The following is a 25,236-nucleotide window of genomic DNA, read 5'->3' on the forward strand; positions in this document are numbered from 1 at the left end:
GAAATTAATCAAATTTATTAATTAAAAGAAATTGAGGCAAGGCTTTATTGGGGCTCCTGCTGCAGCAGAGGGGAGGGAGAACAAACAACAGGTTCCTTGCTTGCTCACTCCCCGAAGTGGTGGGGCGAGCTGGTCCCTTCTATGGGGTGAGGGGAGGGGTGTGTCCAGGGGTCAGTCAGAGGGGTGGCGTAGGTGACTGGCTGAACCCTTAAGTGTTCATGTGTGCTGGGAGCATGTGAGGCATCCTGCTTTTGCCCTGGGTTCTTCAAAAGTGGCAGTTGGGTTTTTCATCTCTTTGTCTCTTTTTCCCAGAATTGTCTCGAACCACTCCATCTGAAAAACAATCTATTTTGTAAAACCTTTTTATTATGTATTAGGTATAGCTGATTTACAAACAGTGTTGGGATAGTTTCAGGTGAACAGCTAAGGGACTCGCCCGTATACATACATACATCCATTCTCCCTAGACTCCCCTCCTGACAGGACAGCCACATAATAGTGATCAGAGTTGTGGGTTTGATCCTTGGGCTGGGAAGATCCCCTGGAGTAGGAAATGGCAACCCACTTTGGTATTCTTGACTGGAAAATTCCATGGACAGAGGAGCTGGCAGGCTACAGTCCATGAAGACAGAAAGAGTTGGATATGACTGAGTGTGCACACACAGACACACCATATGCCATACATAAGTCCTTGATGGTTATCCATTTTAAATAGAGCAGTGTGTACATGACCTTCCCAAACTCCCTAACTAACTATCCCTTTCTGCCTCCTTCCCCCCAGAAACGGTAAGTTCATTCTTTAATATGGGAGTCTGTTTCTGAGAATGTAAAACATCCTTATTGCTGATATGAAGAAAGTTTTACGGGTCTGGATAGAAGATCCAATCAGCCACAACATTTTCTGAACCCAAAGCCTGGTCGAGATCAAAGCCCCAACTCTCTTCATTGCTCTGAAGCCTTAGAGAGGTGAGAAAGCTGCAGAAGAAAAATTTGAAGATAGCAGGGGGTGGTTCATGAAGTTTAAGGAAAGAAGCCATCTCCATAAAGTAAAGTAGAAGGTAGGACAGGACCTGACATAGAAGCTGCCGCAAGTTATCCAAAAGATTTAGCTAAGATAATCTATGAAGGTGGCTACATGAAGTTCAAGTTTTCCAGTATAGATAAAAGAGCCATCTACTGGAAGAAGATGCCTGCCAGGCCTTTGATACCTAGAGAGGAGTAGTCAATGCCTGGCTTCAAAGATTCCAAGAACATGCTGATTCTCTTGATAAGGGCTAATGCAGCAGATTACTGGAAGTCAGTGGTCACTTACCACTTGGAAAATTCTAAGCCCCTTTCGAATTAGGCTGATTCTGTTCTGCCTGTGCTCCGTAAATGAAACAATGAAGCCTGGATGACAGCATATCTGTTCACAACATTGGTGGCCAAATATTTGAAGTCCAATGTTGAGACCTGCTGCTCAGAATGAAAGATTCCTTTCAAAATATTACTGCTGATTGACAAAGCATCCCAGAATCTGATGGAGAAGTACAATGAGATCCACATTGTTTTCATAGCTGCCAACACAACATCCGGTCTGCAGCACATGGTTCAAGGAGCAATTTTGATGCTCAAGTAACAGCATTTAAGAAATATATTTTAATGGTATAGCTGCATAGATAGTTACTCCTCTTCTGGATCTGAGCAAAGTCAACTGAAAACTTTCTGGACTGATTTTATTTTTTTAAAAAAGCATATCGTCTTTTCTAAAAATATTATTTATTTATTTATGTATTTGGTTCCATGGGTCTTAGTTGAGGCAGACAGGATCTTCGTTGGGTCATGCATGATCATTCATTGCGGGACAAAGGTCTCTAGTTTCAGTGCCTTGGCTCAGTAGTTGCAACAGGTGAGCTTAGCTGCTTGGCAGTATGTGGGACCTTAGTCCCCTGAACAGGGATCAAGCCATCATTCCTCGCATTTGAAGGTGGATTCTTCATCACTAGACCACCAGGGAAGTCCCTCTACAATGGATTCATGATTATAGATTCCATTGAAAACACTGACTCATGGGAATAGGTGGAAATATCAACATTAAGGCGAGTTTGGGAGAAGGTGATTCCTACCTTCACAGATGACCTTGAGGGGTTCAAGAAATCACTGGAGGAAGTAACTGCAGATGTAGTGGAAATAAGAAGGGAGCTAGAAGTAAAGCCTGAAGATGTGGCTGAATTGCTGCAATTTCATCATAAAGCTGAAATGAAAGAGAGTTCATTCTCATGCATGAGGAAAGGAAGTGGTTTCTTGAGACAGAAACTGCTCTTGCTGAACAACCTATGAAGATTGTTGAAATGACAACAAAGGATTTAGAACATAACGTAAACTTGGTTGAAAAAAGCAGCAGCAGACTGCAGAGGATTAACTCCAGTTTTGAAAGAAGTTCTACTGTGGGTTAAAATGCTGTTAAAGAGCATTGCATGCTACAAAGAAATCTGTGAAAGGAAGAGTCAAACGATGTGGCAAACTTCACTGTTATCTTCTTTTCAGAAATTGCCCTACCCACCCCAACCTTCAGCAATCACCATCCTGATCAGTCAGCAGACACAGAGACTGAGACAAGACCGTCCACCAGCAAAACGATTTTGACTTGTGAAGGCACAGATGATTCTCAAATGACTTTATTTTAGAAACAAATTGTTGTTAATGAAATTCTGTATATTATTTATTTAGTCATAAAGCTATTGCACACTTAACAGACTTCAGACAATGTCAACAAAACTATATACATAGTGGGAAATGAAAAATGTGTGTGATTTACTTTATTATGATATTCAATTTATTGCCCCGGTCTGGAACACAGCCTAGAATATCTCTGAGGTTTTGCTGTACCTACATGCCGTGGAGTACAAAATGAAGGAAACAAAGGTTATTTTGAGTTTTGCCAAGAGAACACACTAGTCATAGCAAAAACACTGTTCCAACGAAACAAGAGATGATTCTACACATGGACATCACCCGATGGTCAATACTGAAATCAGACAGATTATATTCCTTGTAGCCAAAGGTGGAGAGTGTCTATACAGGAGCAAAAACAAGACAGGGAGCTGACTGTGGCTCAGATCATTTGCTCTGTATTACAAAATTCAGACTTAAACTGAAGAAAGTAAGAAAAACCACTAGGCAATTCAGCTATGACCTAAATCAAATGTCTTATATTATACAGTGGAAAGGACAAATAGATTCAAGGGATTATGTCTGGTACACAGAGTGCTTGAAGAACTATGGACGGAGGTTCATGACATTGTACAGAAGGTGCTGACCAAAACCATCCCCAAGAAAAAGAAATGCAAGAAGACAAAATGATTGAGGAGTCCTTAGAAATAGCTGAGAAAAGAAGAGAGGTGAAAGGCAAAGGAGAAAAGGAAAGATATATCCATCTGAATGCATAATTCCCAAGAATAGCAAGGAGAGATAAGAAAAGCTTCCTGGATGATCAAGGCAAAGAGAGGAAAACAATAGAAAGGGAAAGCCTAGAGATCTCTTCAAGAAAATTTGAGATACCAAGGGAATATTTCATTTAAAGATGGACACAATAAAAGACAGAACCGAGAAGGACCTAACAGAAGCTTTTTCTATCCAACAGTTGGTCAAGTTGTGAATGCAAAGAAAAGTACTTAAAGGAAATAAAAAGTGCTCCCCCAGAGAACACATGCATGATAAGAAAGAAAAACTGACCATCAAGATTAAGTGGTAAAATTGGTTTGACAAGAAAATAGAAAGATGTTGAGTAGGATGTGCAATGCAAAGACATCACTTTGCCAATAAAGGTCTGTCCAGTCAAAGCTATGGATTTTCCAGTAGTCATGCACTTATGTGAGAGTTGGACCGTAAAGAAGGCTGAGTGCTGAAGAAACGATGCTTTTGAATTGTGGTGCTAGATAAGACTCTTGAGAGTCCCTTGGACTGCAAGAGGATCAAACCAGTCAATCCTAAAGGAAGTCAACCCTGAATATTCATTGGAAGGACTGATGCTGGTGATGAAACTCCAATACTTTACCTTTCTGATGTGAAGAGCCAAGTCACTGGAAAAGTTCCTCATGATGGCATAGATTGAGGGCAGGAAGAGAATGGGGCAACAGAGGATGAGATGGTTGGATGGCATCACTGACTCAATGGACATGAGTTTGAAAAACTCCAGGAGATAGTGAGAGACAGGGAAGCCTGGCGTGCTATAGTCCGTGGGGTCACAGAGTTGGACCTGACTTAGCTACTGAACAACAATTCACCATATGTGAACAGCTCAAGCAGTGGCCAAAAATTACAATTTATCTTATTTATTTGTAGTACTTCATTATCTATTCTGAATATGATCCTCTGTCTATGGGGAAATAAATCTACTTTTCAAAACAGACATAGTTTGTGTGGTGAAGTCTGGCTTCTCCTTCGAGAGGGGGAGACATAGAGGAACACAGGAGAGTCACCACTGAGGGTTCGGATCTCGATGAAATAAAAAACGATTTTATTGCACAAGTTCCAGAATATATCTTTGGATCCAGGTTATCAGGATACTGTTTGGGATCGACAGCTAGCCTGCACATTACTTTAAGAGCATTCTTTTTATTCTCTGCTTCCACAATAAACGTAGCTGAATCATCAGTTCTATTTGATCCCATAAGGTAGAAAAAGGATGAAATGTCCCGAGTTCCGTCCTTGATTAGAAAAGGAAACTTGGAATATTTATGTCTTTTGCAATAGCAAGATACTGACTTAAATATTCATATTAGGAAATAAAATGACTAAAAGAGACATTCAGACATAATATTTTGTTCTCTTGAAAACACTCTGAAGTTGTTTCTCTGAACATAGAATCCCTGAGTCCTGTAACAGCAGGTGGTATTTTTCTTGCATTATCATCATGTGCAACAATGAGATTGCCATACAGAGAAGAGTCTGATTTTTCTCAAACTAGAAGAAGACAGAAAGTGTGCTATTTGAGGAGATTTCTTGTTCAAGAAGTTGAACATTTCATTGCAGGGATTCCATCATTTATAACCAAGAGAAAGAGGCAAAAGAGGATGGGGAAAAAAAAGAGACTGAGGAGGCTGTTCACCAGATGTGACCAGAGTCATGAAACAATGCAGATATTGCATCATCATATTTGGAAGGCAGACTCAGAAAGCCTGGCTCTGATCTCCTGGCTCTAAAGTGCACAGAAGGAAAACAATGGCTGTCAAGGAAAGACTGTTTCATGAGGCCAACAGAGCATCTGTTGTGGCTTCTTAGAAGCACCATCTCCTGTAGAAAATAAAGGGGTGTTGGTCCAGGAGGCTGAGGAACTCCTGTCACTTTCTGGGGCTGCCCCTCCTGAGACCCCCTCCAGCCCCGCCCTCATTGAGGGGCTTCTATGTCTTCCACCCCCACCCCCACCCCAGGCCCAGCAGCTTCTTGTCACCTCCTCCTTCCTTCCTGCATCACAGAGAAACCCCAGGCCCTGACACGCCCTTCTGAGGCTCAGGACTGGAGCCAGTGAGAAATCAATCTGCTGCCTTTACTCAGGTCCGGATCCTCCCCGAGGGGGGCCTAAAGGACCAGGGAGCAGGTCCCCGGAGGACAGGCCTTGCTTCCTGACAGCCTTGGGAGGCTGCAGGCAAACCTCCTTCCTTCACTCCCCTCCAGCCTCTGAGCCAGCAGCACACACAGCTCTCAGGCCCAGGGTCCCTGCCCCCCATCACTTCCTGGTACAGCCCAGCTGGGCGCCGCCACCCCAGCTCAGGCCCACCATCCTGTCACCTCTGCTCAAGGCAGGACCACTCAGTGATGGAGGCTCTGGGTCCCCAGGAGGCCACAGGCTGATTTGTAACTGCTGCTGCTCCAGGAGCGCAGGCCTGGCCTAACCCCTTCCCACAGTCTCTGCTCTTGGGCTCCTGCCTTGCCTGCTTGACCCAAGGCATTTCCTGTGAGAACAGGCCATTGCAGTTGGGTCTGCAAAGGCCTTCCCACCCCTTCCTCCTGGGATTAGAGCCCGGCCCATCTCATCTTGGCCCCCTGGGTGGGTCTCCTCTGGGTGGGTCCCCTCCGGTGGGTCCCCTCCCCGCTGACACATCATGTGGAGCCCCAGTGCTGCTCTCAGCCCCCGTGAGTCCTGCCCTTGCCCTGAGTGCCTGCTGCTCTCACACCACCTACCCTGGGCCCTGCCAGCCAGCAGTCTGTGCTCAGTCAGGGGACTTGGCTAAACCCTTTAAGCATCAATAGGCCCTCAGCCTAGTGAACGCCCCTCCCTTTTCACAATGTCGCCTGACCGTGGGGACCTTTCAGAAGTCAGGGCTGAACTTGTCTGAGTTCTGCTCTCAGGTGATATGGGATCTTATCCACCTGCTCATTTTCAGGATGAGGAGGTTCAGTGAGGGGCAGGGGTTGGCTGGGATTCACCTTCTCCATCCTCACACCAGGCCACGTGCCCCAGGCTTCCCTCTGAATTCTGCACTCAGTACCTGTTCTTGTAAAGGATCCAGGCTACGATGCCCATTATGATGAAACCGGCGAGAACTCCAAGGATGATCCCGGTTTTGAGATCGATGGCTGTGGCCATGGGCTGCACTGTAGGGGGGACGGTGGTCAGTGATGCTACAAGGAGAGTAAGAGTGAAGCCCTTGTCCAGACTCCAAACTCAGCAGATGCCTCCTCACCCCCCTGATCCAGGTACCCCTAATGTGCAGACAGCTTGCACCCATCACATGGAGGCCCCAGTGACAGATCCTCAGGTGAGATGGGGGCAGGGAGCAGCCCAGTCCTCACAGGGCTCTGACAGCTAATGGGGGAGCAAGGTTTCCAACACAGCCACTCAGTCCTGCTGTGACACAGAGGTGGTGACATGAGGATGGAGTCCTCAGGAGCTGACAGCAGAGGTGGTATTGACAGATTTCCAGAAGTAGCATTGGTGACAATTAAAAGAAGATTCTGGAAAGAGGGTACAGTGAGAAATAAATCCCAGAAATCAAAAAGATGTCTACAGGATTGGGATCAGCAAAAATCCATGTTCTTTCATGTAAAGGCCTGTGCTGTGAGGAGAGACGTCAGGAGGTGGAAGAGGAAGGAGGATGACAGAGCACCCCCGGGTCACTGTTCTCCCAGGACAACTCACTTTTTAAATTTGTTTTTTTACATCCTTTTGTTTTTATTCACACCGAAAACACTGTTAATTGGGGTATAGCCATTAACAATGTTACGATAGTTTCAGGTGAACAGTGACGGGATTCAGCCATAGATATACATGTACCCCTTCTCCCCTAAACCCCTCTCCCATCCAGGCTGGCCCATAACATTGAGGAGAGTTCCATGTGCTATTCAGGGGGAGCTTGCTGGTTATCCATTTGACACAGAGCGGTGTGTACATGACCTTCCCAAAGTCCCTACCTATCCCTTCCCCTGGGGAACCATAAGCTTGTTTTCTAAGTCTGTGAGTCACTTTCTCTTTTGTAAATTCTTTTGTACTATTTCTTTTTAGATTCCACATATAAGGCATGTCATATGATATTTCTCCATCTCTTTCTGACTTACATGACTCAGTATGACACTCTCTAGGTCCATCCATGTTTCAGGAACAGCTCACTTTCGATGGATCACTTTGCCAAAACACACACAGACACAGACACACAGACACACACATGTACACACAGAGGGGGGGTCCATATCACACTGAGTGGACTACCACTTCATTATACTTGTCTCACCTGCGCTCTTCAACATTTCCTCCCAGGGCACCATAAAATCCTGAAGCCAGGCCCGACAGTCTTGCATGGAGACCTTCTTGAAGAAGTCGCTCACAGCTCTGTCATTCTCCCACTTCTCCTTCATGAGTCTCCCTCCAGAATGAACCACGGTCCAGTGTCCATTCTCTGAATCAAAGCGGAGGCACATTTGTCCATTGAAGCAAAACTGCCAGGATCCACTGCAGTGTCCATCCTCTTCACACCAGCACGTCATCCTGGCCTGCAGCATCAGAGGGCCTGACCCCACGGAGGAAAAGAAAGAGCTCAGGCTCTGGACTTGACAAATTCTTTGCCTCACCTTGGTCCACCTCCCGTGGGCTCAGCTAATCTGGCCCTGTTCTCTCCTCCAAGGCTCCCTCCTTCCGCTGGATTACGAGGGAAGGACCAAACTCCAGTTGAATATTTTACCCATAAGCAATGGATGCAGCAAAGCCCCCAGTGTGCTTCTTCAGCATTTGGATTTCCTAACTCACCCTTAGACTCGATGGACATGAGTTTGAGCAACCTCTGGCAGTTGGTGAAGGACAGGGAAGCCTGGCATGCTGCAGTCCATGGGGATGCAGCGTGGGACACGATTGAGCGACTGAACTGAACTGAATTGAACTCACCCCTGGTCATGTGTTTCTCTGGTATAATGTCAGGCAGTTGTCCCTCAAGAAAGTCCCCGATGTCTCTGAGTGTTTCTGTCTGTGTTTCCCAAGTGTTCGTAGTTTTCACCTCCTCTCCCAATGGACTTGTGGATTGGATCTTGTCGCCACCACAGTCATAGGAGAGAAAAACATTCCCATCTACGTGGCCTTGAACCACACACCATGGCTCTCCAGGATTGGGCTGAGGGTTGACGGTGAAGTTGCAGCAAAGAGAGTGAGAGTCTGTGAAGGAAAACGCAGGTGAGGGCAGGGTTTGGAGAAGAAGACCCATTACCTCTTCCCCCTACTTATGTGAGAGCACAGTAAAGCTGCAGGGCTGGGTTGGCAGAGCAGGAAGACCCACTTTCCCCCCAACACCAGCTACAGGCTGAGAAAGCAGAGAAACCACATAACATTATCTCTACTCTGCTCATAAGGCCAACACAGGACCCAAAGCTGCAGAAAGGAGAATTCACAATTAGGGGTCAGAGGACTTAGGAAGGCCAGGAAATGCTGCTTATCTACCACTTTGATGGGTCTTCGAATCCCACATGGCATGAAAGAGAAAATCCAGAGCTTCCGAGGCAGGTGGTAGAGGAGGGGATCCAAGGCTCAGAGAAGTGAATCTGCCAGGGCGGACATGGTATGAAAGGGCAGGAAAGTGTGCAGTCCACCAGCTCCATGGGAAAGCCTGATGGACTCTATGGAGCCCGAGAGGAAAGCCTGGATGAGAAGCACCTCCAATAGCTGAAGGATGACTTTTGCAGAAGGTCAGGGATTGTGGTAGGACATGGTGCTCTGTGGGCTTCTATCAGGAACAGGGATGGAAGTTGTGGAAAAATCAGATTCCAGGTGGGGGTGCTCTAGGTCAACAGAAAAGTAGGTGCAGTGGTCAAAGTGATTAGAGAGTCTCAATGCAGCCAGGGCCGGACTGCCGAGAATATGATGCTGGCTCAGCACAGGGTGATCCTAAAGGCCAACAGATGAGCAGGAACCTAGATACAAACTGTACCATTGAAAGAGAGAAAGAGAGACAGAACACAAGGCTGGATGATGAGGAAGCCAAAGGCAGCCATCCCTACCAAACATCTGATCCAGGCCCATTTTCCAGATCTGAGCCACGTCTCAGAGCACAGCCACCAAAGACAGAAGCCACAATCTAAAGAAGAGGACCCTTTCATCACCACATCTAGTGCAAAAGTCCTTCCATTCTTTCCCAAAGAGCCACATGGTTATTTACCGGGGTAAGTGAACCTGCAGAAGCAGAAACTACTCTCACATTCACATTGCACCTAGTGTGTTTCTAACATCATGCACAGGAACCGTAGTATCATCCTGATGCCCCAATTGTTGCAGTGATGCACAGGGTACCAGGCCATCAATGGACAGCAGTCCAGGTTCTGCTTACAGTGGTTATCACTGGGTCCACACACCATACAGCTGTCATTTCACATGCCCTGGACTTGTGACATGCATGGAGACCTGAGTAGCCAGTAAATGATCGTGGGGTGAAGGCTACCGTATTAGTGAATTCCAGATTCAGACTCCAGACCCTACCTCCCCATCCCCCAATAGTACGTGTACACAATATCCTGGAGGAAATACAGAGACAAGTACCAATCTACAATCTCTCGAGGGCTGCAGGGGTGTGGTCCCTATCCTATCTCCATTTAACTACCAGTGTGGCCTTAGGTTTCCTGGAATGGTACAGAAGAAATAGTTTAGGCTTCGCAGACTCTAGGTCTCTGCTGCCACCTGCTGTCCCAGCACTAAAGCAGTCACAATTGGTGAACGATGAGCATGGCTGGAGCTGCTTCTTGGGCAGATGACCCAGCAGAACCGGTGACATCAGAGGTATCTGTGGTCAGAAAGGTGCTACATGCCATCTTCTACTTGAAAGCTCACAACACAGATCCTGAGTGTCCTGAAGCTAGGCCATGCCACTTGCAGTGGGGAAAGTCACACCATGTAAACGTGGCTCCCGGTGTGGTCCTGGGGCCTGGCAGAGATGAGGCCTCTGGTCATGGACTGGGGTTGCCCATCGTCATGTGTGCTCATCAACCCCTAATCATTAGTTCAGCTAGGCCAGCCGTCATAGGATAGAAGTGGTTATGTGTTTTGACATAAGCAGGGCCACAGGGAACGAACAAGACCCACCAGCAGCTGGCCTACAGGTGACACTAGAGCTGTTAGACGGCCACTACCCTCTGCTCACGCCTGTGGATTCCCGTATGGCGCTTGGGACCAAGGTAGCTACTCTGTAATAAAGGAGTGGGGGGCATTAGCCCATAACTGCCGGACGGTTTCTGTTTTCCTAAGAAAAGTACTGCATGTTGAAGACAAATCATTCCTAAAACTAGTGAAAAAAAAGCAAAACTTTAAAGGTGAATCAACTGCATTACCTTGTAGAAGTTAAGAAAAGAAAAAGCAGTTGGTAATAAGATCGTTAGTTCAAATATGTGTGTTTAAACAATTTTAAAACTCTTTTGTAAGAATATACCTATACCTCAAAGGCAACTATGCGTAAAAAATTTACACAAACATTTTCAGCTAAACCTAATAAAAGTGATATTGAGAAAGTATTCCACATCATTAAATATGTCTTAGAAAGTTGAGATGCTAAAGCATTCCTAAGGCACATGTTCTGGAAGACACATGTGCTTCTGTGATGCTGGGTGATGTATGTGACTGGCTGGCTCCAAGTGGGCCTCGACAGGCACCTTCCTCCTGACCCTGGGGGACTGAGAGAGGAGAGTCAGACACAGGCCCCCAGAGCTGCATGGACCTCTGTGAGACACCGGGCCCTTTGCTGGAACTGCACCTCTCCTCTGGATCGAAGGCCCAGCACAAGCCATCACATAAATGGTTCATCAGGACAGTTGAGAGTCTGGGCTATTTGGTAACCCTCTTTCAGGTACTCGGCCACATCAAACCGGTAGATGTCCACTGAAGGGCGTTTGGCCAGAGTCATAAACACGTGGGCTCTTTTAGTAGCAGCATGCTGACTTCTCAGTTGTGACATACAGGATCCAGTTCCCCCACCAGGCATTGAACCCAGGCCCCTGTAGTGGGAGTGTGGAGTCTTAGCCACTGGATCACCAGGGAAGGCTGGAGAACTCATTATTAACCAGACTTTCAAAAGCCATCCATCGATCCTGTGTTTTTGTTGTTCCCTAGACAGTGAGAGTCCAAGGGGAACAAGACTCTGGAGAGGGATTGGCTTTGCTCTTAACTTGAAGTTGTCATCAGTGATAGAGCTCCTAGCTACCAGGTCTTTGTGGAGGACTTCTCTTCTGACCAGGTAGCTCCTTCCACAGGCAATCTGAGCAGCCATGTGAACTAGGTTTTGTTGAGAAGTTGCCTGCAGACTATTGGCCTCTATATATTTGCACTGCCATAAAAACAATTTAAGATAACCCCAGTTCATGCAAGGCAATCCACCATGGGCTTTTCCCCTTCTTCTGTTCACACATGGGTAATAGGAAGATTTCTGTGATGAAGATCTCGTAGCCTACAACTTTCAGGGAGCATCGTTGTCACCTGAATTTCAGAAGCTTGATCTCTAACTGTTTTTACAAATGCTTGTTGCTCTTTATCTGGATCTTTTTCATCTACATAAACCCCATGGAAAGTACACCAAAAGGCACCTTCTTAGAGTACATCTTTTGAGTTCCTCTCCCTGGATAGGTATTTTGATATCATTCACCTTAGCTCTGGCCTCCAAAAGAGTGATACTTCACAAGCCCTACTCCTGTACCCACGAGGTAGGATAACTGGAGATGGGAGTTGTATTGTTGGGTGTGTTGCCTCTCACATACTGAGACATCTGGGAACTACTGGGACTGAGACAGCCCTTGGGAACTACTGCTGGTGCCGATGTCATATTCCAGTTCAATCCTTTTCATACTATGAAGATGCAAAACAGCTAATACTAGTACTACAAGAAATATAACTGGACAGCAAATCCCTAGGCTGATATAAAACACACGTGCAGACAACGGCTGGAGCTGCATGTACAGGATCATAAATGGGTTCCTCTGCTGGCCCTTTTGTCCAAGGCTGAAGTTTTACGCCCTCAATTTCTGGATGGCAACTTTTCCTTCGTTTCAACTCTAAGACTGTGAAGCTTTTTGAAGTTACTGTCAAGTTGAGCTGCATTTAGTATCATAACTTCAGAATCTACTTTGCCAGGACAGGACAGCTCGAGCCCAAACACTGATACAGTACGTTGGAGTTCCGGGGGCAGGGGGCCCAGGGCGAAAGGCAGCCTAACTGACCCGAGCGGTACCGGCGGCGGCCGTCAAGATGCGCGTCCCGGGAGACGGGCCCGCACGTCCGTCCGGCTCGGAGCTCCCGCCTCCACCGCCCAGGAGAAGCTCGGCCACCCGCCGCGGCCCACCCCTGCCCGAACCCCGGACGGCCGCCGAGCTCTCCTCGCCCCGGCCGCCCTGCAGGTGCTAACTGATCGGTGATAAAGAGCGCTGGTCCTTCAAGGGCCGACAGCAGTAGGAACCAGAAAGGGCGCTGCGCGCAGATCGCGGACTTGCGCTTTTCGGGACAGTTCTGGGTCCCTTCCCCGCGGGGAGGCCGACGGGTCCCAGCCCGCCGGGCTCCAGGACTCCCACTTCCAAGGGGCGGGCTGGGCCCTGGGGGGCCTCAACAGCATTCCCTGTAGCGGTTTGGCCCCCTCTTCTCCTAGCGTCACCTCTCAAACTCCCCGCATTACTGCTTCACCCAAGGCACCCCTGTTCTGCCCCGGAGAGCAGGCAAGTAGCTCGGGGGAGGAGCAAAGGACCGAGGGGAAGGGAAAGAGGAGGGGGCGGCGGCGCCACCCCGAAGAAGTTTCGCGAATCCTCGCGCAGGCCGCCCGCCCTGTTCAGGTCGTAACTTCCCCCCGCCGCCCGCGGTTTCATCCCCGAACTCACCACCGGGCGTCCCGCTGAACCAGACAATCAGAAGCGGGACCAAGATGGCAAGACAGGTCTCGGGGCCACCCATCTCTCTCTTTGCCACCTGGATCCCAGTTTTGCAGGAGTGAAGGATGCCAGGTCAGAGGAGTGGATGCTTTCCTTTGAGGCAGGCTCAGCAAGCACTTCTGTGGCCCCAGGCGTTCCTCCACGCGGAGGTCCCGCCCAGGGCCAGTTCGTCACAGCCGGGGCTGTTGGTACTCATTCCTCCCACTCCTTGGAAGTGTACTTGAGCTGTGCTTGGGCTGATAGCCAGAATCTTCCTAGTTAGATCATTTTGTCATTTTTGTGTCCCTAATTAATAGAAATTGATCAGAGGTCAGGGAAGAATTTCTGGCAAGAAGGTCATGGAGGGGAGAGCTCAAGGCTTCCTACTTCCCCATCTTGAGCTTGCCTTGGATGATCACTGACCTTTTCATTGTATTGAGTTTCCTTAGGGTTTTCCATACCATCTTATGAAAACTTGAAGGAACTTTTCAGCCAACCCAGTTATTGTTTCAAGTGCCAGTTCGGGTGGGAAACTTAACTGATAAATGTCGTCTGTGTGCTGACTGTTCCACTGACCTGCCCTTCTCTCATCACTCTCCCTCTCCTCGGGCTTCCTGAGTCCCAGAAACACAGCAGTATTGAAATTAGACCAGCATATCACTTGCAAATTTGCTTCGGTCCCATTTGTTTATTTTTCCTTCAAAATTTCAATGCCAATGCATTTTGAAGGATTGTGTGTAATTCGACACTTTGCCCTTCCTTTTTTTTTTGTATAATGTACAATCTTTGAAAATTACAGAAGTTATAATGATCCAGTATTATTTGTCATTCAAAAAAAAAAAAAAATTTCTCTTCCTCCCAGAACCATCCAGGAGAAATTAAAGTTCATGAAAGAAGGCCAATTCAAGATGGCTTCTACTCTGGTAGAAACAGAAAGCAAAAAGATGAGAAAAAGCAATAAAGAAATGGGGCCTCATCAAACTTATATACTTTTGCACAACAAAGGAAACCATAAGCAAAACAAAACAGGCAAACTACAGACTGGGAGAAAAGATTTGCAAATGTTGTCACCCTTGCAGGTAACAAGGGCTTAATTTCCAAATATATGAAAAGCTCTTACAATTCAATAATAAAAACAGGGAGCCCAATCAAAGAATGGGCAGAACATCTAAATAGACATTTCTCCAAAGAAGGCTTACACATGACCAATAGGCACGTGAGAAGATGCTCAATATCAATATTTATTATTTTTAATTAATTAACATTTTTTACTTTATATTGGAATATATAGTTGATGAAAAATGTGTGTTAGTTTCAGGTGTACAGCAAAGTGATTCAATTATACATACACATGTATCTATTTTTTTTTTTACAAGTTCCTTTCCCATTTATGCTATTACAGAATATTGAGCAGATTTTCCTATGCCACACAATAAGTCCTTGTTGGTTATCTATTTGAAGTATAGTAGTGTGTATATGTCAATCCTGACCTCCCAGTTTATCTCTCTCCATCACCTATCACCTCTGGATATATGCCCAGGAGTGAGATTGCTGTATCATATGGTAGCTCTGAACCTGCCTGCAATGCAGGAGACCCGGGTTTAATCCCTGGGTCAGGAAGATCCCCTGGAGAAGGAAATGGCAACCCAGTTTACTATTCTTGCCTGGAGAATTCCATGGATGGAGGAGCCTGGCGGGCAACAGTCCCTCGGGTGGATTTCACAGGAGGCAGGTCAGGTGGTCTGGTATTCCCATCTCTTTAAGAATTTACCAGTTTGTTGTGATCCACACAGTCAAAATAATGGGTCAGAGCCATTATAGAAAATGACCCTGTGTTCCCTCCACCCTTCCATAAGGTGAGCGCACCGTGAGAAGACAGCCCTCTGTGAACCAGACATCTTCCAGTGCTTTGCTCTCGGACTTGCCAGATTCCAGAACCATGGGGAAAAGGTTCCTGTTGTTTGTAAGCCATGCAATGTATGGTTACTTGTTATAGCAGTCCCATGGGACTCAGACAGGGAGGAAGGGAGCTCTCAAAAGGCTGGTGTCTAAGACACAGGGTTCATGTCCCCTGAAAGGCAGGACAGGCAGAGGGGACCCCAGACTTGGTGTCCTTCCACCCTTCCCCCATCCTCACTGGTGTCTCCATTTAACCCCTGATGTTCTGTAGACACTATGGCTGAGGACTTCCCCAGGGTACATGCGGATGCCAGTATAGTAGCCCTAACACACACTGGGGAGCGGAATCAGCTACATGGGAAGGAGAGTGCCAAGGGCAGGACATGTGAAAAAGAAATGTGATCCTGTCTGAATCCCGCAGTTATCAACCTAGCTGAAAAAACAAACCATCCCTTGGAAAGTAGTCGTAGTATTAGGGTGACCTCTTCAGGACAGCAGGGAGGATTTGGCAAGGTGGGCATTGGCTCCAGGGTTTCCTGGAGGGGGGACAAGGGGTAGTGTGGGAGGGGTGGGGTGGAGTGTGGTTGAGTTGGAGAGGGAAAGGGAAAGGGAGTGGGAGGGCGGGGGGAGGGACTGTAGGTTGTATTTGAAAGCTGCTGGGGAGTAGTCTCCAAGGTCACAGCTCAGGCTCCCAAGTCCCCACTTTTCTGTCGAAGCTGCTTCTGCTCCTGCTGGACAGAGTCCAGGACACACGGGCCGTAAGTGTCTAAGGGTGGATCTGGGGTCTTGCCATGCAGGCTCCTGGCTTCCCACCTGAGCTGCTGGACAGACCTGGGAACACCTGCGATGAGGATGAGCGGTAAGAGATGAGGGAAGGTGGGGAGAAGGGCAAGGTGGGGAGGAAGGAGTTGGGGGACAGTGAGGGGTCTGGGCCTGGAGAGGTGGGAAGGGCGCGGTGGAGAGGGTTGGGTCCCCTCCTCCACCTGTTGCACCCCCCACAGGAGTTCCTCCCCCTGAGCTTAGTAGGCAGGAGGGGATTGAAGGGAATTCTATTGCTCAGAGGCTCCAAAATGAAAGTCACTCAGTCGGGCCCAACTATACAGTCCCTGGAATTCTCCAGGCCAGAATCCTGGAGTAGGTAGCATTTCTTTTCTCCAGGGGATCGTCCCAACCAAGGAATCGAATCCAGGTCTCCCACATTGCAGGCGGATTCTTTACCAGCTGAGCCACCAGGGAAGCCCAAGAATACTGGAGTGGGTAGCCTATCCCTTCTCCAGGGGATCTTCCTGACTCAGGAATCGAACCTGGGTCTCCTGCACTGCAGGTGGATTCTTTACTAACTGAGCTGTCAGGGAAGCCCCAGGGTGACTAGAAACTGAGGGAGGGAATGCAGTTCAGCTCCTGGGCCTGGGGGAGGCATCAGCTGGTGAAGGCAGGTGACCCCAGTTGACACCTGTCACAAGGCCCATATTTTAGTGTGGTGTTTCAAGCTAAAAAAAGAAAGTAAATGACGGCTTCTTCCCTGTCCCTGCCAGTTTTGGCTCCCTTGGAACCTCAGGGTCCAGGCCAGAGGGTCCAGGCCCAGAGAAGGGAGAAGTTGGGGAGCCAGTCACCACTGAGGCCTCTTCAGCAATAGTCCTGACACACTGCTCACCCCACACACTCCATGCACACCTGTCTCCCCACACTTCAGCCCCCAGAGTTACACACACAAGCCCCCTCACCGTCCACACTGCCCTCCATCACCCACAGCCCACCCTGACTCTCCAGCTTCCCACACAGCCCCCCACACATACACCTGTTCCCCACATATGCTTCATGGTCCTCACTTATATCCTTCTACCCTTGGGCACGTCACCCTGAAATTTTCCATGCAGGTCTCCTCACACCCCCTTCCCACTGTGCACACCCCATCCCCCACCCACCACACACTTTCTTTCACACACAAGGGCCTGCTTGCCTGCCCTACTCTCTCTCCACTCTCTGCAAAGCCACAGCGGGCTCCCCTCCCACAGGGACCCTGGCTTCCTCACAGTCTGTACACCCTCCTTCACACAAAGTTCCACACAGAAGGCTCCCATCTACTTCCACTGCCATCGAGAAACTTTCCCCTCACAGCCATTTCCCTTCACTCTCTTCCTCCTCTCTGGGTCCCCCAGGGCATCCCCTACCCGGCCCTCTGCATACGTATACTGTCCACTCCCCTTCTGTGCCAGGCTCACCTGTCCACAGTCACACACACAAACACACCCACACACACCAAGGCTCCCAACTTTCTCACACACTGGTTGTGGCTGCTCCCCACACATCCAACACACTCTTTCCAGCATTCCCTCACTCTCTTCACGTTCACCTTCCTATCATAAATTAGTGTCACTGCCCCACACGCCTAAGTAGGAAATGGCAACCCACTCCAGTATTCTTGCCTGGAGAATCCCAAGGACAGAGGAGCCTGGAGGGCTACAGTGCACAGGGTCGCAAAGAGTCAGACATGAATGAGCAACTAACACAATCACTCCTCTCTTCTGCCCACCTCCTCTCACGCATACCCTCTCTGTCTGTCTCTCTCTCACAAACATACAGTCACACTGGCCAGTTCCTCCAAGATACTGGGCCTTCCAGCTGCCGCAAAGCCACACACAGCTCGGGGTGGTTCTGGGAAGGGGCTGGCTGCCAGGACTTCATCCCAGGGCTTAGCCAGGAATTTTAGATTTCTGTCTGGTTTCTACCTGGATATGTGCCTTCTCCTTTTTAATGCCCCAGCCCCATATCTAAAACTACTCACCAAACGTGCTCCTACTGGCGTATAGCCCTGAGTCCCCACGAACAGTCACCTTCATGCATTAATCAACCTAAAATGAACGTTTGTGTATTGTGCTAAATAGAAATCCTCTTTTAGTTACAGGATTAGCCAGTTCTCCCATTGTCGTGTACTGATCAGTGTTCCCTTCGCTGGTATTTCTTACCTCGTCTACTAGGTGTTACGTTTCTAGACATCCCTTGGTCTGTTTCTTGGCTCTTTTCTAAAACTGCTCTCTTGCGTTCCTTCTTGCTCACCAGTTCCCTTTGCCCTGGGAATGCAGCCTAAGCCCCCACAAGCTTGGTTGGGACAGTGAAGTCTTCATAAAAAATTACCGCAAACTCTATGGCTTGAAATAACCAAAATTTATTCTTTCAAGACTGTTAGGGTTAGAAGTCCGAAATCAAGCTGTCAGTAGGGCCCTCTCTGAAGGCTCTAAGGGAGGCTCCATCTTTTCTCTTCCTGACTACTGGTGGTTCCATGGAGAAGGAAATGGCAGCCCACTCCAGTATTCTTGCTTGGAGAATCCCCATGGACAGAGGAACCTGGTGGGCTGCAGTCCATGAGGTCGCAAAGAGTCGGACACGACTGAGGTACTACGCACAGCACTGGTGGTTGCCAGAAACCCTTGGCATTGCGTAGCTCCAGTGTCTGTTTCTGTCCCTCCATGACATTCTTCTCATATGTCTTGTTTTCCTATATCCATCTCTTCTTGGCGTGTCCACATTTCTTTACCAGGCATGCCTCCTGGTAAAGGCACCAGTCACTGGATTAGAGCCAACCCTAATCCACCCTGACCTTGGTTGGATTACATCTGCATACACCCTATTTCCAGGTGAGATCTCCTTCACCTAATAAGGACTTCAACACATTTGAGCCCCTAAAATAAAGGAGTTTCAATAAACATTCATGTGATTCTCATTGGGCAAAAAAGGTACAATGTAGAATTGAATTCTCTGCATCACTGAATATATTCCTGAGAGGAGAAAACTTCAAGTTTTCTAGACATTAGTGAAAACTGAAAGGTTAAAATTTTTTGCGATGCTCTCTTCTTCTCATCCTGGTATGACTGTATGAGCTCAAACATCCTGTTTGTTTGAGCATTGTTTTTAGGTGTTTCTGAGGTCAGCAGTGTTCTCTGTTAGCCAGTTCAAGGCAGTCGCCCTTTCTAAGTGGGAAATATTAATCCAAGAGCTAATTCTCTTCAGTTTTGTTGTGCATGAGCTAGTTTCGAGCACCTGATAAGGATCCATCTAGGTTGTGGATAGTCCTTTAAATAATATGTTTTCCAGTATGCATAATTTCCTGGTTGCAAGTCATGGAACATCTAATCTTCATCCATAAATTATTGAGATAAGATTTAGAATTAAGCTTAGAATGTCTTTTTAATAATTTGGTTACGGGCTTCCCTGGTGGCTCATTGGTAATGAACCTGCCTGCCAACGCAGGAGACACGAGTTCAGTCCCTGTCCCGGAAGATCCCTCATGCTGCGAAACAACTAAGGTCATGGGCCACAAATACTGAGGCTGTGCTCTGGAGCATGGGAGCTGCAACTACTGAGCCTGTGTGCCCCAGCTACTGAAGCCCGCAGCCCAGAGCCTGCGCTCTGCTACGAGAAAAGCCATCACTGTGAGCTGCTCCTGCACCGTAACTAGAGAGCAGCAACTAGAGAAAGCCCACACACAGCAATGAAGACCCAGCACAACCAAAAATAAATACATCTTAAAAAAAAACAATTCATTTAAACCTCACAATAATGTAACACAACAAAAAGGAGTACCACAGAGTATATATTCTTTTGTGTCCAGCACTGGCCTCTCAAATCCTTTTTATGAGGCATCTATGTTTTTACTGCAGTGATTTTTTTCTTTATTTATTGGGTTATAGTGTTCCATTTATGGCTATATCACACTCTATCCTTTCTTCTGTTCTGGATATAGTTTTACCCATTAATGTGTCAGTATGTTAATACATATATTAATCTACATGATAATTCAACTGGTAGCCTCACACTTTTGTGTCATGACATCTAAGCAGTTAGCACTTGACTGTGGTTTCTGCATATGTATTAGTCTGCTAGGTCTCTAAAAAAAGCTAATTTTCTCTGCTCAGAACACCAAATATGACACCAAAATGTGGGTTTTAGAAACTGTTCCAGGAACCAGGACTTTGACCAAACGTATACTTCCTACTGTATCACAACACAGACTGTGTAACCATACACCACCAACTGAGTGGTTTCAACAAGTCTTCCTGGAAGTGAAGATTTTATCACATGAATTAAGAACACATTCAGTGGGTGGGACGCAGCAAGAGGGGTTTCCGGTGCCTCCCAGCTCCTGGCCGGTGTCTCAGCGCTCCTTGCAGTAACGAGCTTCCTCAGAAGTTTCCCGCCGCCCGGTCTGCTGAGGGCCCATGGCAACAGCAACGAGACACCGAGGCTGTGCTGAGCGGGAAGGGCCTCGGCACCGGCACCCTTTACATCGCTGAAAGCCGCCTGTCTTGGTTAGATGGCTCTGGATTAGGCTTCTCCCTGGAATACCCCACCATTAGTTTGCATGCAGTATCCAGGGACTTAAACGCCTATCCACGAGAGCATCTGTATGTTATGGTGAATGCCAAATTTGGAGAAGAATCAAAAGAATCAGTTGCTGATGAAGAAGAGGAAGATAGTGATGATGACATTGAACCTATTGCTGAATTTAGATTTGTGCCTAGTGATAAATCAGTATTGGAGGCAATGTTCACGGCAATGTGTGAATGCCAGGCTTTGCATCCAGATCCTGAGGATGAAGATTCAGATGATTACGATGGAGACGCATATGATGTGGAAGCCCATGAACAAGGGCAGGGGGACATCCCTACATTTTATACCTATGAAGAAGGATTATCCCGTTTAACAGCAGAAGGCCAAGCCACAATGGGCAGATTGGAAGGAATGCTTTCTCAGTCTGTGAGCAGCCAGTATAACACGGCTGGAGTCCGGACAGTAGATTCAGTAAGAGATTATGAAGATGGGATGGAGGTAGACACTACACCAACAGTTGCTGGACAGTTTGAGGATGCAGATGTTGATCACTGAAAATGATGGACGCTGCTTTAGGGTTCTGCTCATGACTGTAGGAGAGAACTTGGCGCCTCTTCCACTGTGGAGTGGGTGTTGATGAAAGTCTTTTTCTTTCTCCAAAACTTACCTGAACCAGTTCTTTCTTGAGACAGAGTATACTGAGACAAGAAGTTGTCACAAGGAGAAGAAACTATGACCTTTATTAACAAAGGTGAATTAACTCAACCAGGAGGGTATTTGTAGTTTATGATTTACCCCAAACCTTTGTGTCTAGGTGTACCCTCTGAGGAGGCCTATAATTCCCACCTTCACCATAAGCATCCTGAAACCCTAGCAGGACTAAGTGGTGGAAATGCACTGGTGTTTGAAGGTGTAGGTAGACTGCGTGGGAAAGAGAGGCTGAATCTAAGCTATACTCCTTAGGGCCTAAGGATACCCTTAACTCCTTAAAAAAGAAAAACAGAGGTCTCAGAGAAATCCTGATCTCTGCACTTTCCACAGGGATAAAGGTCTTTTTACTAATTGGGAACCCAGGTCAGTTAACTCTAGGGAGCCTCTTCAGAAACAGCCCAGCCGCACGTACTACCACTAACACAAGTGCTCCTGCCTAGCCTTTGCTCCTTTTACCATGTTTCATCAGCCTGTTCTAACTGCTTAGGTTGTATCCTTTCATTTCCAGCCTCTCAGGTCAGTTTCTGTAAAAGAACAAGCGAAATTGGGATGAAGTTCTCAAAGTATTTCAGATAATTGTTTGGTCTTTGTGATAGCTTAACAGATAAATTTAGGTTTTCTAAAAAATAAAAAAGAAGAAGAAGAACACATTCAGCCCCTAAAAGCATGCGGTAACTTAACTATACATGAAAGTGAGTGTGAACACATAAATTATGTCTCATTAACCACAAAAGTATATACCTAATGCATTATCTTCTTAACAGAATTTTAAAAATGCCACCCTCCGCCCCCTCACGCCGATTCCACCCCACATGAAGGGAAGTCTGATGGAAAGAACAGAACTGGAAGTCTTAACTGACTGTGAGCAAATATTTGACTTTTGCAAATCCTGAAAATGACCAAGTCAATACATCTTAAGGGCCCATCAACAGTCGTGGAAAGTGAAGGAATTCTTAAACATGAGCTTCTTTAGCTTCTTGTTAAATCCCACTCTGAGTAGAAGGTAGTATATTAGGTCAACAGCCAGACTGTCATCAAGGGTCAGTTTTTGCCACCCAGAGTTGGTTTAACACTGTACCTTCTCATAGTCCAAGGAGAAACATCCAGATGATGGAATAGCTATTAGAACATTGGGGGAAATGTGGAGCTAGATAATGCTATCATCAGAGAACAAAAGGTTTTTTTCATCAAAGGACTGGGAAAGCCTGAGTAAGATCTCAGGACAACACCCCACCCCACCATGTCTACATCTTATACCCGGTGCCCCCAAAGGAGAAGACACTTGTCTTCATCCCCACTCCCACTGCACTGTCCTGCTGCCCACACCAGCCTCTTCTACCCCAACAACAGAGTGGTTCCCAACCCTACAGGGAAGTGTGGAGGCCCAAGACCAAGAAAGAACATCATGTAGGGAAAGATGGGTCCAGTGGAGGGGCTTGGTGAGACCCAAGGCTCACCTCTCCCAAGTCCTGACCAGAACAAACCTGCCCAGGAGCCAGAGGCCAGCCGGCTTCGCACCTGCTGTGGTCCCTGATTTCTTCATAAGATTCATGACGATGAAACAATTAGAACTAACTGGGTGATGATCAATAGGACAATGCGAGCGACCATCCGGATCGATGCAGACTGGCCGATATCTGGGGCCATTATTAGTGGTTCTAAAATGAAAAAGCAAAAGCCTTGTCAACTCTCAGAATACACCTTCCTCAGCACCTGCTGTCCTTAGATAGCACATGTTCTCCATATAGTTACTGACTCATGTGTAGCCACACTTCAGGTCCTGATGTGGAACGATGAATGGGCTTGTGCTGTGTCTTTGCGGAGCTAATATTTCTACTGAGTTGTGTTAGTCACTCAGCCATGTCCGACTCTTCGCGATCTCATGGACTGTAGCCCAACAGGCTGCTCTGTCCATGGGATTCTCCAGGCAAGAATACTGGAGTGGGTTGCCATTTCCTACTTCAGGGAATCTTCCCAACCAAGGGATCAGACCCGGGTTTCCTGCCTTGCAGGCAGATTCTATACCATCTGAGTCACTGAGACAGCAAATGTCCATTTGATTATCTTTCCGGTGGACATGTTTACTGTGAGGAGTCCTTTTTGAGGAGGACACAATTGGGGATCTTTAATTCTGTCTGGGAAGGGATAAGGGCTTCATTAAGTGACATCAGAGTTGGTTAAAGGATCAGTACAACAGAGGGGAGAGAAGGCCTGGAAACATAATGCATATATAGATTTGGGGACCATCTAGCAGTGCCAGGGGACTGGGTCATTGGTTAATGAGTAACGGGGCTCCTGTGCTGAGGGAGGTGGGCTGGGAAAGGAGGATGTTGGGAAATCCTATGCAACGCCCATCACTGACTCTCCAGATAGGAAGTCCACCAAGGGATCAGTCACTCCATCCATCCATCATATTTTCAATTGCACAAACATATGTGCTGGGCATGAAGGCACTAGACCTTTGAAGGAAGCTACCATCTCCCCTACCTCCCCCACACCCTACTCAGTTACCTATGGGCTCTGGGAGCAGCGTGTTCTCCCAGTGTTCCAGGAATTCCCTAAGCCAATAGCTGTAGTCTCCCACTGAGATCTTCCTGAAATACTCCGCCAGTTCCTGGTTGTTCTCCCACTCCTCTTTGATCCCTGTGGCTCGAGGATCGATGATTGTCCAGATAATGCTCATGGTGTCAAGGAGGAGGGCTGTCCGTCCATTGAGGCTGAAGTGCAAGGATGCACCAGAGCATTATTAGGCTTCACGCTGACAACACAGCCTGACCTGCAGGGTGGGAGGACCTGTGTCGCCCACACAATGAATCTTTCTGGATGGTCCACAGTCCATCCTCCCCAGTCACTCAAGTGTGTCTGCACATCTAGGGGCCCATGATCTTCTGACCATGACCTGCCCCCTCGTACCCATCAGGTCCACCAGGTCTCTAAGGCTGGATCGTGTTCAGTCTTTTCACAGGAAGGACCTCCCCGCATGCACTCCATCCCTACCCCTCTCTTGCTGTCTGCAGCTCCCCATCCCCTTCCCATACTCACCCTTCATCTCCTTTTTGTCCAGTTTGATGACAGGCAGGACCATCCTGAGCTCTCTTCCTGTTTCTCCCAGCGTTTGGCTCAATTCAGTCCATGCTTTTGTGTCATTTACCTCCTTTCCCAGGACACCCAAAGGTTTGACCTTGTTGCTGTCACTGTCATACTGGAGGAAAGGCTTTGTGTCCACGGAGCCGTGGACTTGACACCAGGGCTGGCCAGGTCTGGACTGAGATTTGACAGTGAGGTCGAGGCACAGAGAGTGGGCATCTGTGAGAGAAAACCACAGATGTGTCTGGGAGATTCCCCTCCAGGGCCTGGTTGCAGAGGGAGGGGTCTCTGTCCCAGACCCCCTCCCTCCACTGCATCCTCAGTCCTGCCTCACCTTTAACTGTTAGGTTTAATCTCTTTGATGCCACTGTGGATCCCCTGGGTCGAATACTGTTAGCAGGAAGATTTATCTGACATATTTTTACCATCATGTCCCAACCTCTGAGGCAGCAAAAACAGAAGACAATGTCTGCCTTCTAGTGACTTAAAATCCATCTGAGCAGACAGGTCTTTCAACAGGAATGGGAAAAAAAAGACCACAGAACACAGGCTACATTCAAGATGGGACCCTAGTCATCGGAAAGGTTTTTACTGCAGTAGGAGGTGGGCTTGGCAGGAGAGGGAAAGCTGCTACAGGAGCACAGGCACAGGCACCCTGTCTTGGGCGGGGTCCCGGAAGGCAGGGTGTCACCTCCTGGGCAGCCAGTCCAGCTAAACCACATTCTCACCATCCTAAGAGCTGGAAGACAGGCCCCCACCAGCATGGAGCCCCTTCCTTTCCCCTCCTCCCATGCTCCACCTCCCCTGCCAGAGCCCCAGATCCCAGGACACTCACTGCCCAGAGTCTTCCTGGGTTCTATGAGCAGCAGTATCAGCAAA

General features: G+C 47.7%; 1 protein-coding gene, 1 long non-coding RNA gene and 3 pseudogenes across 10 annotated transcripts in view; 2 read left to right on the forward strand and 3 right to left on the reverse strand.

Moving 5' to 3' along the window:
- LOC145521420 (UL16-binding protein 1-like) lies at positions 1 to 13,476 on the reverse strand. Of its 6 annotated transcripts, none has more exons than XM_081530003.1 (5): positions 13,303 to 13,476; positions 8,357 to 8,620; positions 7,710 to 7,874; positions 6,471 to 6,576; positions 1 to 333 (listed from the first exon to the last, which is right to left on the reverse strand). In XM_081530003.1, exons 1-5 carry the CDS (start codon positions 13,373 to 13,375, stop codon positions 288 to 290), a joined length of 654 nt encoding a protein of 217 aa, XP_081386129.1. In that variant the 5' UTR covers positions 13,376 to 13,476; the 3' UTR covers positions 1 to 287. The 6 variants fall into 6 exon arrangements, with proteins under 6 accessions (XP_081386129.1, XP_081386128.1, XP_081386126.1 ...); XM_081530002.1 differs by having other exon boundaries at positions 6,471 to 6,603; XM_081530000.1 differs by having other exon boundaries at positions 7,710 to 7,985.
- On the reverse strand, positions 11,133 to 13,476 carry LOC145521415 (tyrosine-protein kinase RYK-like; annotated as a pseudogene). The gene is made up of 2 exons (XR_014065374.1): positions 11,477 to 13,476; positions 11,133 to 11,382 (listed from the first exon to the last, which is right to left on the reverse strand). The product of XR_014065374.1 is annotated as a tyrosine-protein kinase RYK-like (transcript).
- The window catches only part of LOC145521429 (uncharacterized), a 16,615-nt gene continuing 4,697 nt past the window's right edge, over positions 13,319 to 25,236 (forward strand). Inside the window, exons 1-3 of the long non-coding RNA XR_014065382.1 lie at positions 13,319 to 13,425; positions 15,189 to 15,295; positions 16,029 to 16,090. This is a non-coding gene — a long non-coding RNA (uncharacterized LOC145521429). The remainder of the gene's footprint in view (positions 13,426 to 15,188; positions 15,296 to 16,028; positions 16,091 to 25,236) is intronic.
- On the forward strand, positions 16,098 to 21,114 carry LOC145520867 (methylosome subunit pICln pseudogene; annotated as a pseudogene). Its single transcript, XR_014064856.1, has 2 exons — positions 16,098 to 16,107; positions 20,400 to 21,114. The product of XR_014064856.1 is annotated as a methylosome subunit pICln pseudogene (transcript).
- LOC145520868 (retinoic acid early transcript 1E-like) lies at positions 19,893 to 25,149 on the reverse strand (annotated as a pseudogene). Its single transcript, XR_014064857.1, has 4 exons — positions 25,116 to 25,149; positions 24,348 to 24,576; positions 23,782 to 24,110; positions 19,893 to 22,928 (listed from the first exon to the last, which is right to left on the reverse strand). The product of XR_014064857.1 is annotated as a retinoic acid early transcript 1E-like (transcript).

This window comes from Giraffa tippelskirchi, chromosome 9 (assembly GCF_054371585.1).
Source record: "Giraffa tippelskirchi isolate mGirTip1 chromosome 9, T2T-mGirTip1v1.2.pri, whole genome shotgun sequence".
Taxonomy (NCBI): Eukaryota; Metazoa; Chordata; class Mammalia; order Artiodactyla; family Giraffidae; genus Giraffa; species Giraffa tippelskirchi.

Coding starts and splice junctions, on each gene's coding strand:
- LOC145521420 (XM_081529998.1), bottom strand. CDS start 13,375: ATGGGTGGCCCCGAGACCTGTCTTGCCATCTTGGTCCCGCTTCTGATT. Junction 8,621..13,302: donor GTTCAGCGGGACGCCCGGTG/GTGAGTTCGGGG, acceptor TTTCCTTCACAG/ACTCTCACTCTCTTTGCTGC. Junction 6,604..7,709: donor GGAAATGTTGAAGAGCGCAG/GTGAGACAAGTA, acceptor CTCTCCTTGTAG/CATCACTGACCACCGTCCCC.